Source organism: Rhododendron vialii, chromosome 2a (assembly GCF_030253575.1).
Source record: "Rhododendron vialii isolate Sample 1 chromosome 2a, ASM3025357v1".
In the NCBI taxonomy this organism is placed as follows: domain Eukaryota; kingdom Viridiplantae; phylum Streptophyta; class Magnoliopsida; order Ericales; family Ericaceae; genus Rhododendron; species Rhododendron vialii.
Window position 1 is genome coordinate 5,436,708 of NC_080558.1, and position 18,675 is coordinate 5,455,382.

The window sequence follows — 18,675 nt, forward strand, 5'->3', positions numbered from 1 at the left end:
GGAGTAATGCCCAGATGCCATTCGGATACTGATGTGTTAAGAGTCTTATGATTCACACAGATTCCGTGAATATACCGTGAAACTCATTTCTATAGATTTCTTTAATTTCAAAACCATATGTATTTAGATCTGTGTTCGAAGCATTATTTTTTTTATTTATAAAAAATTGGTTAAAGGTTCACTATAACATGTTTATAATTTATCAAGTCAATTTTTTAAGTTTGTAACCCTTCTAGTTCACTAGTAATGTTTTGTAAGGTCTTAAATCCATTTTACTTGAAAAAAGAACTTGTACAAGACAAAAATGCCCTCCTAGGTTTTCAATCATATTTTCTCTCTCTCTCTCTCTCTCTCTCTCTCTCTCCACCAACCCCTTCATCCGACCACCACCACCGCCACCACTCCCACCGCTGCCCCTCCCCACTACCACCATCACCCCACTACCACCACCATCACACCACCACATCCGTTATCGCCACCACCATCGCACCACCGCCCCACCACCACCATCACACCACCACATCCATTATCGCCACCACCATCGCACCACCGCCCCACCACCACCACAACGACCACCGCCGCCACCATTGCTCTGCCACCCATCACCACTGCCACAACCCCCACCGGCGCCACCATCACCACCACCGCCATCACCACAACCACACCACCGCCTCCACCACCGCGACCACCACTGTACCACCACCACCACCACCACTGTACCACCACCGCCGCCGCCACAGCTCCGCTGTCGCCCCCACCACCACCACTACACCCCCACCACCACCACCGCCCCCACCTTCACCCGTCATCGCCCTACCACCACAGCTGCCACCACCACCACCTCATGCACCTCACAGCCGCCATATATACGAACAAGTGCCAGATGCTTTGGTGCTACGTTATTTTTAGAGTACATTGTTTTTGTAGGAACAAGGATAAATGAAGAGAGTAATTTTTGTGGATATGAGTTTGTGTACAGAGAACATATTTTGACACATATAATTATATGTGAATGTTATTGGTATATAACTGAGTTCAAAAGTTGACAAATAACCATATATGTTAGTTATGTTGGTATGATATAGAATTCAGAATTACACATATAGCATTATATGTGCTTTTATTAAAAATACAATAGATTTTATGGAAAGGTTTAGTGACTATTTGTGAATAGATATGATGAGTATCCATGAATGCGTTTAGTGACCAATTATGTATAAGGTTGTAACTATTAATGAATAGGTGTTTTATTACTTTTTTGATGGAAGAAAATATGAAGAGTTGTGTCCATTGAAAAAAGGTCATGATCTATCTACATAAAGTCCTGTGATTACCATCAAGTTACATGTGTGAAAAATATTTATATAGATTAGATTGAAAATCCTACCCATAGCTCTCCAAGATCAATTAGTGAGAGTTTTGTTGAGGGAAGCATATTCGTTCAGTCATAACAATTCACAAGTCCATTCCCGTAGGACAGGGGATTCATCTGTTGGGTCCACCCCTCAGTGTGGGTGTGACCACAAGGGGATAAAACGCTGTTTTTCTCTCCTTGTTATTTTGACAGCCTTTTAAACAGTGGTGTGTGTGCTGAGACAGTGAGTGAGAGAGAGTTGGGCGGTGAGGGCTCCTCCTTCGGGAGGAGCGGTGCTCCATGGAGCGCTGAAGTTCTTATTACGATGATCGACAGGAACACTTTTGTAAATTCCCGCATGTGCATACACTCAAGGATGGGATCAGGGGGGTTTAGTGACGGCGACCGCCACGATAAGAATTTTAGAAAATACAATTATTATATGTAAAAAAAAAAATTATGCACAATTTATATAGTCTCGCCACCACTAGATGTTTTTAGTATATATTTCGCTACTACTAGGGTAAAATCCTGGTCCCGTTCTTGCATACACTTGTTACGAAGTTTTGCATGGGACAGTTTTGTAAATATCTTAATCTGGCGACAATGAGTTGAATTGTAGATGATCGAAAGATATGAGCTTCACTTTTGGAGAGAAAAAAAGAAAAATAGTTTGTGGGTGAAGAAAATGAGATATAGAACAGGCGAAGAAGAGAAGAAAATAATATTTGAAACACACGTATATACAAATTTTTAAACCAGTTAACTTATGTGGTATGAGATCCACAAATTTTGATTATTGAAAAAGGTTTCTAATTTTGGTTATTCAAAATCCAAAATTTGATTATTTCTAAGAATGTTGTTAAGTTTGATTATACTATTGTGAGCTATCTTTTATACAAATATTGTTAACTTTAAAAATAATTAGCTTTTGATTATACCACTGTGGATGGCCTAAGCTTCACTATGGTCACTTCTAGTCCATAATCAAAATATGGAAGTCTACTACAATTTCATTCTCTCTCTCTCTCTCCTGTTTTTCGTCATTCCCTTCTTTCCATTTACATTTTTTATGAGTTAAAATATATCGATTCCCTCTCTTAATTTTGAAAAAAAAAATCGGTGACTTTCTTCTCTCCTATTATGATTTTTTCCTTTTTTTTTTTTGGATGGGTAGTAGAAACAGGAAAAAAGAGTGAAACACCTTAATCCGGTGACGATGGATTGAATTTTAGATGATCGAGAGATATGAGTTTCACTTTTGAAGGAAAAGAAAGAGAAATAATTTGTTGGCGAAGTGAAAAAGATATAGAGTAGCGAAAAAGCTTGGCTACATAAAATTTTTATTCTTCAATTTTATTTTTTTAACCAAAAAAAAAAAAGAGTGGGCGAAGAAGGAAAGAAGAAAATACTAGTTGAAACACGTATGTATACAAATTTTGGAACTAGTTAACTTATGTGGTGTATGATTCACAAATTTTGATTATTGAAAAAGGTTGTTAGTTTTGGTTATCCAAAGCTCAAAATTTGATTATTTCTAAAGATGTTGCTAAGTTTGATTATACCATTGTGAGTAATCTTTTGCACCAACATTGTTAACTTTAAAAACAACTGGCATTTGATAATACCACTGTGGATGGCCTTAGGAGAGTGTATAAGTCAATTTTTTAAAAATATACTATATTTTATATTTATGTTAATGTGCAGTATGTTTTCTTAAACTCGAATATTGATTTGTTTGTTAACTAATTGTGGTATTTTCCGCTTTTAGGACAAATGGAAGCGGCGCACAAAGAAAGCGTTAAAGTACGGTGGTAAATTTATTTGGAAATTTTTTTAGGTTAATGAGGGAAATTAAAGCACTAGTCCCGTTAGTAATTCTGCATTTTACAGCTAGCTAGCGTAACAAGGCTTGGAGCAATTACCTCGTTTTTTAACTGTCTTGTTTCTTTTCTTTTTTCTTAATGTACCCTTATCAAGTTTCTAATAAAATATCTTCTTGCCTATAAAAAAGAAAAAGAAAAAAAAAAGGCTTGGAGCAACAATACACACAACCGTGAGTTTTCATATGTCGGTTTTAGGCAGAATGAAGTGTTATTTGTTCACGCTTCGATTATTCGATTCGAAGAAAAAATTTGATATTTTGACAATGAATTTTGAAAATGCCGCATGTGCGGATCATTATGGATCTCAATTTCTACGTAGATCGAGTTCCAGTTTACGTACCTATCACTTTCCTTTTCCCTAGAGTGGTTATTTGTCAGCTTTTGAACTTAGTTATATACCAATAACATTCACATATAATTATATGGTTATATGTGCATCTTTTTTGGGATTGTCAGTTGTCCCGTCGGGTGTGGTTATGCTCCCCTTTTCATTGGATGTCGTAAATTTACAGGTTAACTCTTTTACTGATCTGTGGGATGGTTTCTTATCACGATGGCAATCTGTATCTAATCGGGAGTGGTGTTTGGAGTCAACTGCTATGCTTTTGTGGTACATTTGGAAATGGAGAAATGGTGCGGTTTTTTATCACAAGATCCTCCTCTCTGAAATGATCAGTAGACGCGCAGTGACTGCTTTTCAGAAATTTTTGGTAGTGAACCCGCTGGTATTTTATGAGCGACGAGGAGGTGCAAAGGCAATTGTGGCAATGTTCGTCGGAGGGGTCCTTCAAGATTAATGTAGATGGTGCGTGGAAGAAGGAATCAGGGGAAGGTGGTTTCGGTGCCGTGATTCGAGATAGTAGGGGGAGCTTTGTTGGTGCTATAATGGGGAAGCTTTCGTGATGTGTTAGCCCTGTAGTGGTAGAAGCCATGACAATCCGAAGAGGGATTCTGCTAGGGAGCCAATTGGGGTTCGGGTCAATTGTAGTGGAGAGTGATGCTCAAGTTGTGATTAATATGATAAATGGGCAGATTGTCACTAGTCAGGAGTTGTGGGTTATTATTCATGATGTCCAGGCCTTGGGTAGAAGTTTTCAAATCTGTTCTTTTTCCTTTGCCTGTAGGCCTTGCAATATAGTCGCTCACCTGTTGGCGATCAAAGGTATAGTTGGTATGGGGTCTTGTCTTTGAACTGATTCCCTACCGTCGTGGTTACTTGATCCCTTAATCAGGGACGAGTCCCATTCTTGATGTAAAAAAAAAAACATAAAGATTCAAAATGTGACTTTCTATTTTGGATATCAAAATAGAGTACTGTGATTGGAGTCATCTTGACCTCTAAAGAAGAGATATAGAGCCTGGTGAGATAATCAAACAAAGATGGTGACAGAATTATGTTTCAAATTCAAATTGGGTTAATTACATTGATCTGTATCTTAAATTGGAGGGTAGACTTGGGATCAATTCTATCTCAAAAATAAATTATGATTCTATAGTAATTAGATATGAGTTCAAAATAATCCAATGATTTGATATATGAGATTTTCTTACTATTTTAAAGTTAAATTTTTTCGTTTGGTGAAAAGAATTTTATTGATAACTGGATAACGGGTACATCAAGAGAGGCAAAGATTCTTCATCAGGGCTACATATGTACATCCCAATGAGATTGTCATGCGTATATCAGCAAAGGTGAAGTGCTAAAAAAACACTCGAAGAAAAGATAAAAAGAAGAAAATATCAAACAAAAGATTGAATGAAAACAAAACCTCAAAGATTTAACCAATACAACTTGTCATTTACAACATTGATCACACGTACGCCTAATACTGCATCCAAATGTACATCTCTTGAAGTCGTCAACCGAATAATCTGTGATGCTATATCTCCCATTGACCCACAAAGTCACCCTAGACTTTGACAAGGTCTGCTAGATACTTCACTAAATTGAGAAACAATATTTTAAAGTCAAGTTGTAGGATGACTATTGAGTCTATATATAGTCATGATTTAATGTAAAAATTCGTCTACTATTTAAAAAATGAGCAATCATCAGTACTTATCCGAGTACTTCATTTTGGCTACAATGAGAGTGTCACTATTGCATTAGAAAAATGTGCTCCACTACATGAAAAATAAGACATACTAGCGTTTGTACCCATTCGATGCACGGGATAAAAAAATTACATTGATTTTTTCTGGCCTAGCTAATGTATCGAACGGGCACAATGTTAGTTGATACCCGTTTGATGCCCAGGACAAAAAATTCATATTGGTGATTTTTGGCCCCGCACAAAAACTTCATATTGGTGCATTTTGGCCTGCGTATCAAACAGACGGGCGCAATAGTATTTGATGAAAAAGATAATTCAATTTTTTCACGCTAACATTATTCACATTCTATGTACTGAAAGATATAAGTGTGGTGGAGAATGAGCATGGGGCATCATGTAGCTGTGCTCCAGAGGCGTAAAATTATTTTTTCTCCATATTCACACCCCCTCCACGTACGTCTCTCTCTCTCTCTCTCTCTCCTCTAATAAAACTCAACTACCGTCTCTCTAAAATCTCTCTTCTCTCTCTAAATCCACGTCTCTCTCTCCCTCCCCCCTAATAAACTCAACTACCATCTCTCTAAAATCTCTCCTCTCTCTAAATCCATGTCTCTCTCTCTCACACATTTCTCTCTCTTTCTTTTTTATAAACAAAAAAAAGTGAAAAATTTAGAAAATTAGGAATGAGGGTTTGAAGGCTTGTGGGCTCAGATACATTTTTATGATATATTGGTAGATTCTACCAATATCCAATCAAAAATTAGGCTTATGACTTATTCAGCTAGACAGGGAAAGTCTGAAAGATAAGATCGAAGAGATTGAAACGACCAACTCCAAAAACACTCTTAACCTATCCATTAAAACGAGAGTAGCTATATGGATAAAGGTTAAGTTTGACATCAAGATCTACACGGTGGAGAATTTCAAAGGTTATTTGGATGGGATTCGAAAAGTGAAGGTGTAGTTTGGTGTTCTATCCAGCTTTGGTTGGATATCTTCTACGGTATTAGTCCTTTGTAATGTTTATTTTCCCCTTGATGTACCCCTTCGAGTTTAATAAAAGTTCCTTTTGCCGAGAAAAAAAAAAAATTTTTTTTTTTCAAACTCAACAATAACCACCATCAACAGGAACTTTTTTTTGTTGCTATTCTTTGTTTTGTAGTTTCGTCAGCCTCTCTTTTTTAGTGTTGCAACTTGCCATATATAGAATCATAAGATGTGGAACCCCATGTGAGATTCTGAGGTTAAAAGTTAAAACATAAAACAATTAAAAACAAGTCATGAGATTTCTTCCCCTGTTCAAATAGATTCACAATCAAATTAAATTACGAATATGAGATCATAATTGATAATGAGTAGTCAATAAGGTGCATATTGTAATCTATTTGAGAACTTAATTAGGTTTATTAAATTGGACTCTTGATTCGGAGGGCGGATTGAAACAATAAATTCTTTTTCTAAAACTAAGGTTTTTTTTTTATAAGTAATAAAATTTTATTAAAACTCTACAAAAAGAGTATATTGAGACTGCCAAATTCTAAATACATGAAAATCTAAAAGCATAGAGAAGGCCAAGAAGGAAAGGAAAAAGAAAAAAAGAAAGAAAATACATCCAACAAGAAATTGAATGAAGCCACAATGAGATAAGTGTAATCATCCAAAACCTACCTCAGAACAGATAGGGGACCCAAGCAAAAACGTCCTTTAGGATAGCAAAACACCTTCCAAACTGAAATCGCAGCACCTTCCACTTTTTTAAGTGGAAGGTGCTGCGATTTCAGTTTGGAAGGTAAGAGTAGATCAAAGTTAAATATGAGTAGAAAGTGATGTCCATATCTTATTTTTTTATAAGATTTTTTATTTATGGATATTGTTAGAACTTGAGATTTTATAAACATGCTTCTAGTTACAACTTTGCCCATACCTTTGCCCATTGCATCATCATGCTGGGGAGCCTGAACATAGCTTTGCCCATTCCTGATCATCTTTAGCTTCTATATATAACCATGCTTCTAGTTATAACTTCTTCTTTTTCTTCTAAGCAAAAGAATTTATTAATCTTCATAAAGGATTATAAAGATTAAAAGGATCAAGGACATACCGGCAAAAGCCACCCGAGACCTAAAAGAAGGCAAGAAGCCAACTGAAGCCCAAAAAGAACTACCGAAACCCAAAAAACAAAAAGCAACCAAAGATCCAAATGAGCCTCACACCCAAAACCTAAATCCCCACCACCAACAACAACAAAAATACAAAGAAAAAGTCAAAACCATAACCAAATAGCTGCCAAGCAAAACCAAAAAAGAAGCAAGACACCTCAAACCCGCCCAAACTCGAGATCAAAAAGCCGAAGAGAGGGATGCATCCTCCTTGAAATTAACATCGTCCTCCGAGATATCCTCTTCCTCGATCAAAATCATCTAGAGCATGTATCCTTTCTTTCAATTCTTCCTCTTGCATTTCAACAAATCTCTTCAGATTATAATTCTTCCCTCTTTTAATTTCAATACCCAAAGTTTTAACTTCCTCAATTTCTAGTTATAACTTCCTCATCATCAACCTGATAACCGATACCATGATCTTATTTAAAGACCAAATTGCTTGAGACTCATTGAGGTGAAACCTGTCAAAGTGATTAGAAGAAGAGGATAGAGCAGGTGCTACCACAACAGATATAAACACTACACACTTTTACTTATTTCTTCCGACCCTATTCTTGAACTTCGGAATACCCAACATATCGTCGATCGACTTCGATCTGTTCCATTTTTCTTTTCGTGTATTCTTAGCCTCGTTAGGGGCCCACAGGCACAGGGTTAAACAAAGGATTTGGTATTTTTGTTTGGCTTTTCTATATTTTGGTTAGGTTCATTGAATTTTTTTCGATTAAATGTTTGTCTCGACAAGAGGAGATTAAAAAGTGGGAAATTATGATCAAAGCCCAAAAATAACGTTGACTAAAGACAAAAAAAGTTCGAACCAGCCATCTTTATATTTTTTCTATTATTTAATTTAAAAAAACAACAAAAGCAAAAAAAGTACTCCAAATAAATACGTAAGGATCCATCATCATGCTGGGGAGCCTGAACATACCTTTGCCCATTCCTGATCATCTTCAGCTTCTATATATAACCATGCTTCTAGTTATAACTTTTTTTTAGTGTCGTCTGTACTTTTTTCAATTTTGTTAATTTTTTTTAATACTTTTCTAAATCTTCGTATCGTGGAGATTGATTGATCTCAAAATTTTTAACAAGGACTAAACAAAAGAACACTAAAAGTAAATAATACCAATCGAGACAAATTAATTTGTATTAATCATTAGGCAAAATCTCATTTTGAAAAAGTCATTGTTAGCTGTACTGCCACTAATAAGTATCTTCTCATTAATTAATTAGAACCCCATTAATCCATCACATCAAGAAGTCTAAAACGTGTGTTAACTGTTAATTAAGTACTCCTACCAATCATCGAGCTTGCAACTGGGCAACAAACTAGCTAGTGGGCAAACTGGTGGACAATTTTTTAATCATTAAGAACTTGACTTTTTTTTTTTTTTTTTGATCAGACATTAAGAACTTGACTTCGAAATACGAAAAATAATCTCATATATATATATATATATATATATATATAAAATATGGAGATATGTTCTTCTCATATCTAATTAGGGAAAGACTACAATACACACCCTTTATTTGGGTGTGTATCATATGCACCCCCAACATGTTATAAATTATAGAGAAAATGTTACGAATTGTATTGCTAAAAAGTTACGAATCGTATAAAGGTTATGAGATATACCAAAATGTTATGAATTATAATGAAAATGTTACGAATCGTACTGCTGAAAAGTTATGAATTCTAGAACAAAAGTTACGAAATACTCTAAAACATTATGAATGAACCATAAAATAGGTGCATATGGTACACCCTTTTAAGGGGTGTGTATTATAGACTTTCCCATCTAATTATGATTTTATTTTATTTTAAGTCCATCGTTAAATTGAGGACTCCAATAAAATTAAATGTATAAAACCAAACACTGCTCATGACCACCTAAATTCTTCTCGCCACTACTGTTTAATGAATACCGACAAGAATAAAAATTTGAGTTGGAATTGTTATGGACAGTGGATGTTGTTTACTTGCATTTTTTTTTAGTTCAAAATGTCAGACCACAAAAAAATTGAGTTTGTTTGTTAGAAGTATTTTTTGCTCGGCAAAAGAGATTTTATTAAATCGAAGCAAAAAGTACGACGGGAAAAGTGGAGGAAGGCGAAAGCCAAGGCCAAGGCAAAGGCAAGGGATATATGCCCAAAATTCTAGGAACACACTACCCAAAAACATCAGAACACGAAACCTCCAATACAAGGAAATGCTACAACTAAAGTGTCATGACCAAGTGGTCATGAGTGTTTGTTCGGCTTGAATTTTCACTTGAAGCTATTATTCGATAAGCCCCTACTATTTGAATGGATCAGATCATTGAGGAGAAGTTCAAACGTACACAAGATGCAAACTGCACTCCCATTTGAAATTGCATGCAGAGATTCCCTCCCACTTGTGATATCAATACGCACACAACCCGCTACCGCTATTTAAAATATTGAGATTCCTTCCCACTTGTGATGCCAATACGCGCGCGGACAAAGTCAACACCTGCACCTCTACTTTAGAGTACATAATTGGCTTGCCATGTCAAAATGCATATAAAAATTATAGTGAGGTAGGTCCTTTCACTGTAAGGTTTCTCCTTCTATATAAGTACAAGGATATGTCCGGTACTAGTCACCAAGAAAAGAGAGGATATGCCCGGTACTGTCCCTAAATAAAAAAGACTAATACTTGTAGAGAGAAAGAGAGATCGAGAGAGAGAGATATCGATGGAGGAGATGCGTGAGGCAGCAATGGCTTATTACGCGAACATGTCCAAGGACCAACAAAAAACTCTTGTGCGTTTCTACAAATCAATAGACGCAAATGGAGACGGGAAAGTGAGCATCCAAGAGTACTCGGATTTCCTAGTAAAAAAAGGCCACAACCTGGGGCTCCATACAAACCTGTTCAAATTTCTCGACAAGAACAACGACGGCACTCTGGATTTCGAGGAATCCGTTACGTTTTTCTATATGCTCACGAGCAACAGGCTTGTGGTCTGTGATGGTTGTAACTCCTACTTGTGGGGCCTCCATTTCCTGTGCGTCGAATGCCACAAGGATAACAAGGAGAAGACATACGACCTGTGTTGTTCCTGTTATCGTAACAAGAACTTCACTCATGCTCACTCCTGCTTCTTGGACAACTATGCTCTCCTCCGGAACTCTCGAACCATGGTAACATACTGCTGCTCCTACTGTCCTACATACATCTGTATGCATATATATGATAAACTGGATTGATTTTTGGATGTATTCATGGAGCGCTGATCGAAGTTCTTATCACGATGACACCTAGAAACAGTTTTGTAATTTCCCGCATGTGTTGGAATTGTCCCATATGGCTCATTTAAGCCACCCAAATTTTGTTGTTATATTTTAGAGGTTATTCCATTTATTGCTAATTGATTTTAGGTTAGAACCTTTCAAAAAAATCTAACAAAAAGGCTCGATTTTAATTTTTACTTTAAGCTCCTGAAAAGTCAAGGACGGCTTTGTGTCCCACACATGGTTGGAACCAGGGGCGGACTACATGGGTTGCCGGGATTTAGTTTTGGTTCTTCCATTCGACTTTTTGTTAGATGGTTCTTTTTTTGTCGCTGGACTTTCTCCTAGCTGCATGTATCAATATCTTGTGGCCGGTTCTTGTCTTTTTTCCTTCGATGTGCCATGTTGAGATTATTAATAAATTTTTTTCTGATAAAAAAAAAAAAACTGCAACAAAGCTAATGACGTTACTGTTCAAAAAAAGAAGAAGCTAATAACGTCAAGATGCCTTTTTAATTGATTGGTCGCATTCTAGCCGAGTTTGAACCGAACTTTAGGCAACTTTTTAAAAAGTAAATACCCTACATTTTTTGATCGGCATAAATTTTTTATTAATCTATGCAATATTACAAAGATTAAAAGACTAAGGACAGAAAGCAAATTAAAATTACTTAATCTTCACACTACCCGAGACCCAAACGCTAGTCCGAGACCAACCAAAGCCCTAAACACCCAAAAACAAAAACCCCACCAATAAAACCACCACATTGCCAGAGACTACAAACGATCGGGATTTGAAATGCCGCTACCGTTGCGCAAGCCGCCGTGAATCCACCATATGTCACCGATCCCAAAAATGCTCCGAGCCGGCTGCTAACGCCTTGCATCCCAACCATCACTACCGCTGAATGAGAGACCACCACCGCCATGACCACCACTGATCCAAAGCCCCATCACCGCTACAAGCTATCACTGCCGCCACCCACAAATTAACCTCCCTCGCAAATACCGTACGTTAGGAAGGTACGTTATAAGCGCTAAGACAGTACAGTCTTAATTTGCTAACAATACATTTGCTTTTGGAAGCTTCAGTTTTGTAATGAACTGGACTTGTTAATGTGCAGTATATTTTCTTAAACTTGAATTGATTTGTTTGTTAACTAATTGTGGTCTTTTATGCGTTTAGGACAAATTGAAGCGGCGCACAAAGAAGGTGTTAAAGGGCGGTGCTGAATTCGCTTGGGGTTTTTTTTTGGGTTTTAACGGAAGTAATTAAGAGGAATGATATATAATGTCAAAACTATTTTTGTTGGTACCAAAACTCTAGTACACAAGAAGACTTGTATCATGTGTAGCGTACAAGACTTTTATGCGCTGAAACTTTGGCATCAACAAAAATTGTTTTGACATTATCACTATCTGAAATTAAAGCACTAGTCCCGTTAGTAAAATTCTGCATTTTACAACGCATTGGGCCTTGGCCATTTAAGTATTTCTGGTTTCTTGGGTTTTGCCCGTTGGGTGTTGGGCTTGGCCTATTAGGTGTATTGGTTCGGGCTTAGCCCACTAGATGTTTAGGGCTTTGTCCTATTTCGTGTTTCTTTTTCATTCAATCTTTGGTTGTATTTCCCTCCCCTCTCTCGATGTACTATTCGTCAAGTTTTCTTGAATAAAATGTTACTTTTGTCGATTAAAAAAAAGCTTGCTCTCTTTAGTCTTTTTAATACTTATTCAAAGAGTAAAAACATTTCTTTGCTGTTAATTAAAAAAGAAGAAGAAGAGAAAGGCTTGGAGCAACAATTCACAACAGTTAACTTTTACATCAATACAAGAAAATCGACATCTTTCAACGATCAAAAGCGTCACTAAAGAACAAAAAAAAATGACGCTAAAGGCTATACTAATGGTTCACCAACAGTCGGCCAGACCGTCGCTGGTAGAGGTATAGTGACGGTTTTGACGAGCGTTGGTAAAGGAAATTTTTTTTTTTGAAAAACTACCACTGTGTGATGTAATGCCCACGTGGCGCTGACGTGGCACCCGTGTGGTAGAAAAATAATGTTTGATCCTCTTGGGAATGAACCCACAACATCGTGTGTGCGCGCGTGCTAGCAAACCAGCCGAATTATCCCACAACTTGTGTTAAATCAAACACCTAATATTTACAAACCAAAATTTTCTTAATCTAATTTTTTAAATTTGGTTTAAATTCGGTTTGTGCTATACAAACACCTACTAATATCTTCTTTTTTGTTTTTGTTTTTTTCGATTGGAACTGTCAATTTTTTACATAGTAAAGAATACATCCTTCATATCAAGAATGAAATCAATTGAGGATCGTTACACACTTGATCAGGCAGAAAATTTTATTTCATTAATGAAATTTTGTCTCAATAAAGAAGTTTTCTAAACTCGATCAAGCCAAATTTTTACGAGAGTGATTTAATCAATAAGGAAAACAAAATCAATGGTCTCGACCATCACGGTTGTGTTGTGGTCGAGTGGCTACTGTACGTTCAAGTACAAAACAAGACATAGTTTGTTATGAATTACATTGAACGTATATATTTTAAATGTAATTACAAACTCAATTTTTACAATCGTCAATCCAAACCGTTGGGAGTTCACATCTCGATCACTAATTCTGTCACTATCACCAACATCGAAGATCATCGGATATCGTTGACCGCCTGATCGGATCACATTTGATGCATCCCGAGACATTAAAGTATTAGATTTTAAGACCCGACCCCTACCTGAGTCATATTTTGTCTGATCGAAACCATCTATCTTTTACATATTAACGAGTACTTCATTTGTACCAAAGAGGAAGTTAATCGGGTATCACTATACACTTGATCGGATAAAAAAATTTATTTATTTAATGAAATTGTGTCTTGATAAAGAAGCTTTCTAAACCCAATTGAGTCAAATTTTTACGAGAATGATTTAATCAACATGGAAAAAAAGTCAACCATCTCGATCTTTAGTTCTGATTTGGAAAACCGATCGTATGAAAGAAAATTGGTTTTGGCGGTGTAAAAATCTACTAACAGTTAATGAAAACCGTCACTATAGTCCAGTTTTTAGTAACGGTTATTAAAAATCTTCGTTATAGTCTTGTAATCTACTAATGGTTGCATAAAAAACCATCGCTATAGTCTTGTTTCTAGTAACGTTTTGCACACCGTTACCATACACCATCTATATCGACGGTTTTTCCAAGCGTTACTAAAAAAAGCCGTTGGGAGATCCCAAATTTCTTGCAGTGCATGTATTTGGTCCTATTTTCATATGTAAATTTTATTGATATGAGTATGAATCTGTAACTAGCTAGGAAGTTAAGTTGATTGTGTGATTGATATATGACCAAATCTAATTTGAATAGCAAATTGAAATTATTCAGGTCTATGGCCTATGGGTACAACAAATACCAAATGAATGACTTTGGTTATGTTATTGCTGGAGGTAATACATCGAGGCATGGCATTGGAAGAAATGACACTAGGTAAGTCATTTGTGCATAAATGTGTATAATCCTTTTTTCAAGGCTATCCTTTTTTCAAGGCTATCCGTATTCATCTATTGATAATGATAGAATAAATGTGTGGTGGTACTTTGTTTTCAGCTTTTGCAAAAGAAATACGCTTGATACTGGAATAATTAATGGGAGGGTTGTGGTACTTAGTTTTGGGTTTTTTTTTTTTTCTGTCTGCATTTGGTCTTTTCCATAAATACCATGTTATGGTCTAGTTTGCGGCCATGTTGGTCCCAGATTTATCATGGTGGCCTTATTTAATTTGCCACTTTATTTTGATATATATATGGTGTGGCCTCTTTGCTTACCCCGTGCAAACATCAAGCAGGTGGTAAATTTCAGCAAGCAGGAGGTTGATATCTAGATGCATTGACATCATAAGCTCAGCTATAATCTAGGCTTAGGAGCCATAACTCCTCTCCACATCATATATGCAAGTACCAAGAAAAGAAAGCAAGAAAAACACCACCTACAATATTATCTGGCCAGACGACCTTGTGACCCTGGTATTTGTGGAAGTTTGTTTTTGTTGGCTTGAAATTTGTGGAAGTTTTTTTTTTTAAGTATACCATTGTGTATATTGGATGCAGTAGAATCTTGAATTTTAACAATTTAGTATTCATCAATGACTTGCTTCGAGTAACAATATATGTTCTTTTTTTGTTGGGAGTACACAAGTCAGCAGCTTTCATATAATGTTATATGTTCTATTTTTTTGGAGTTTCACAGCATAGAAACTCACATATAACGTTATATGTTTTACTTTATTGAATTGGTCCGCGCAGCGGTTTCATTGACTAACTTCTGATAACCGAATATAAATAATCTTATTTATGTTTACAATGCAAAAACAAACAAAGAACTTTATATGTGTATTACTTTGCCACATAAATAAATACACACAAAAAAACGTAATAAGTGTGACAAAAAATAAACTTATAGCCTTATAACGTTATACATGAGATTCTGTCCTTTCTAACTCTAAAAAAAATGGGAAAAAAAAGAAGAGGAGATCTTGTAACTTCTTTCCCTTTGTTGCCGTCGCCTTCTTCACGGTCGATTTCACATGTAACTTAATACTCTTCACCCCTTGAACAACTGCACAAATAATAAGTCAGTAAGGCCGCTGCGCAGACCAATTCAATAAAGTAGAACATATAATGATCAGAGTTTGATATAATCATATCTACTCGCAATCAAAACCCTAACTTATATATTATTAATTGTTCAATTGTGCTTTGCTAATGAGTTCTTATATATACCTTGAACTGGACTCAGTTACCAACATTGATATAACCATATATAACCCTATATATTTGTTGAACAGAACATCATATATAATGTCTCACGAGATAGTAGATTGTATATAACGTTATATAAATCAGAAATTATATATACATATATGCAAAAGCGACAGAACATCATATATAATGTCTCACGAGACAGTATATCGTATATAACGTTATATAAATCAGAAACTATATATACATATATGCAAAAGCAACAGAACATTATATAAAATGTCTTACGAGACAGTAGGTCATATATAATGTTATATAAATCAGAAACTATATATACATATATGCAAAAGCGACGAAGGGCGACGATCGAAGTGGATATATACATATCTGCCAAACGATCAAAGTGGATAATAGGAGAGAGAGATAGAGAGAGGGAGAGAGAGATAGAGAGAGAGAGACGATCGACGTCGACAGATTTGACAAACGATCAACGTTGATCTTCGTCCTTTGATCACGTTGGAGTATTTCTCTCGTTCTTCATATTCGGAATGAACTGTACCTTGGGGCTAGGTCGACAATCGACGACGAAGAAAGTCTGGGACGTGGGTTGATCTCTGCTTTTCGTCCGTAGATCTCGATGTTGGAGTGACGACGGCAATCGTGGGCTTGACGACGGCGACAGAGACGACACCGGTATTTGAGCGCTCGAGGACGGCGACGACGATCGAGTGGTTAAAGACGAACTCTTTTTAGGTTTGGGAACTGGGCTTTTCTTCTGAAAATGGATGAAACGGATGAAAATGGGGGGGGGGGGGGGGGGGGGTGTGGGGGTGGTTTGTAATTTTTTGAAATGGGATAATTTTGAAATGGATGAGACAGGGCAAAATATTTTTTAAAATTAGGGGTATATTGGTCTTGCCGGGTTCATTTAATCCCTAATAATAGGCTAGTGGACTTAAGGGGTTATGAAACTTAAAAGTGGACTAGATGGGTTTGGAAACTGCTATAGTGGACTTATGCAAAATTCTCCCTAGTATTTACTTATTATTACGCACCTTCCATCCCTTTGGGATTGTGTAACCAGCATAGGTGAAGTCACACAGGGCCTCCCTGAAAGTTCCTTGAAGAGGAGGAGCAAGTCTCATTACTTCGCACATCACATTCCATGAGTACTTCATTTTCGACAAATCTTCCCAATCTAACATTTCCCCTGCCTTTTTGCCCTTCGAGATTTCCAATTGCTCTGTATACATTTAAAATGAGAAAAGTTTTATTATTGCCAAACACCCAACCACTTCAACATATACTGTAACAAATCTTCTATTGCGTTAACACATTATATAGCTTCAATGAGTAAACAATGGAGGAAAAATTCAAACTCAATTGTTTTGTAGAAAATGGAATGGTCCAAATTTTCTCCAATTAACTGTTTCGAACAATCCAGCAACTTACTTGCGATACAAAGACTTTGACATGTCACACTATTCTTTAGGAGTCACACTTTTAAGACAGTTCCAGTAATTAGGCGCGAAGATATATTCATTACCTTATGAAAAGTAATAATATATCACCATAAAAAGTTCAAATTTCTTAAAAGGCCAAAGAATGGGAGGAAGGGAGTATTTGGCTTACTTTGACCTAGTCATGTAATGAAATTAGAAGCAATAAATAGAGCTAGCTAAACATCCTTTCTGGTTAATTTGAAGTACGACTGATATGCTTGAGAAATTACACAGAAACAAACGGGACCACTTGCGAGACAAGAACAATAAAGGGGCCGGGCCGGACCGGGACATGTTACCTGATAGTACTCTGTTGTAGACATCTGGATTTTCACCCACATACTTCATGAAAAAAAGTTATGGTGGTAGAAGTGAAAAAGCGGTTGTCTCGACCGTTCCAAAAGATAGAGCTGGAACAAGAAGTGAAAAAGCGGTTGTCACTCGAGGCTAGAATTTATAACATCAATTACAAAGATGAGGATGATGATTTGGTTTTAATAGCTTGCGATGAAGATCTAGAGGAATGTATCTCCAGTTCTAAACCGTTGGGCTCCGGTTTTCATGAGCTATTTCTTAAGCCAAAGTAGCTCATGAAATTGGCGTTGACCAACTTTAATCTTGGTAATTTACCCTTCTTAATATTTTACTGCAGAAGTGTTTGGTTATACAGTCAAACTGTTTGGACATCTCCAGATCGATCTATTGCATAGGAGAAGTGCATTTAGAGATTCTCCAATACCTTTGTATATGAGTTGCTGTTGCTATAGTCTGAATAAGTGCTTCATATGGTATGTTTTACGCTATATATGTTCTCTGATTATGGGCTTTCGATTTTTTGGAGCTCTGTTTGTGATGAAGATGGTAATGGAGAAAGGGAGGGGGAACAATAGTACTAGGGATACTTTTGTCTTTTAATAGAATTTTCCACGCTCGCGTAATTTGTGGATCTCATCACAAGGCTTGATGCGTGACCAAAAAGTTACTATGTGAGTATGAATATTTTCAACGTTGTTCAAGAGGAAAAGCACGTAGGACCACAATCTAATAACAAAAAGGTAAACAAGACGCAAAAACTCGTACCAAAATAACTGAAACAAACCTTTAGCAAAAACTTCATTCTACACTAATACTATTAACTATCCAGATGCTAGAAATAGAACATCTCAAAAGAATAAGAAATCAAATAAATAACTAAATTATAGAAAACCTTTGTCTACGTCTAGGTCAGTTGAACTTTTGTTCTTCTTCTTGTCAAAAAAAAAAAAAACTACTGTTGATACTTTCTCTTCTCTGAACACAGAGATCCTCTCTACATCAATGTTAAGAAGGGATTATGTAGTATTTTCGTTTTTTGTCGGTCTTCCAACGGTAACATTTATTCTTTGGACACGAAGATCCTCTCTATGTTCATCTTCGATCTGACGGTATCATTTGATGTGGGCAAAGGCGGAACTATATAGAGGGGGGAGTGACACGGGCCAATCCCAATTTTGTAAGTAGTGCTTTTTATGAGTATAGATTAGGCACTTATTGGTATCCAAACAACTTGATTTTCACACAAATATTAAAAATGCAGAGATTTCAAAGATGAATGGTGTGGATCACAAATAAATAGTTCAATAGTTTTCATTTAAAGACCATTGGAATTAAATTAAGTCTTTATTCATTTATAGA

General features: G+C 36.4%; 2 protein-coding genes across 2 annotated transcripts; one reads left to right on the forward strand and one right to left on the reverse strand.

Annotated features, from left to right (window-relative positions):
• Positions 1-10,151: 10,151 nt before the first annotated feature.
• LOC131317614 (uncharacterized) lies at positions 10,152-12,420 on the forward strand. The gene is made up of 2 exons (XM_058347145.1): positions 10,152-10,630; positions 11,907-12,420. Exons 1-2 carry the CDS (start codon positions 10,181-10,183, stop codon positions 11,994-11,996), a joined length of 540 nt encoding a protein of 179 aa, XP_058203128.1. The 5' UTR covers positions 10,152-10,180; the 3' UTR covers positions 11,997-12,420.
• Positions 12,421-16,536: 4,116 nt separating this feature from the next.
• Positions 16,537-17,372, reverse strand: LOC131316992 (beta-amyrin 28-monooxygenase-like). The gene is made up of 2 exons (XM_058346574.1): positions 17,301-17,372; positions 16,537-16,742 (listed from the first exon to the last, which is right to left on the reverse strand). Exons 1-2 carry the CDS (start codon positions 17,347-17,349, stop codon positions 16,537-16,539), a joined length of 255 nt encoding a protein of 84 aa, XP_058202557.1. The 5' UTR covers positions 17,350-17,372.
• Positions 17,373-18,675: the final 1,303 nt, after the last annotated feature.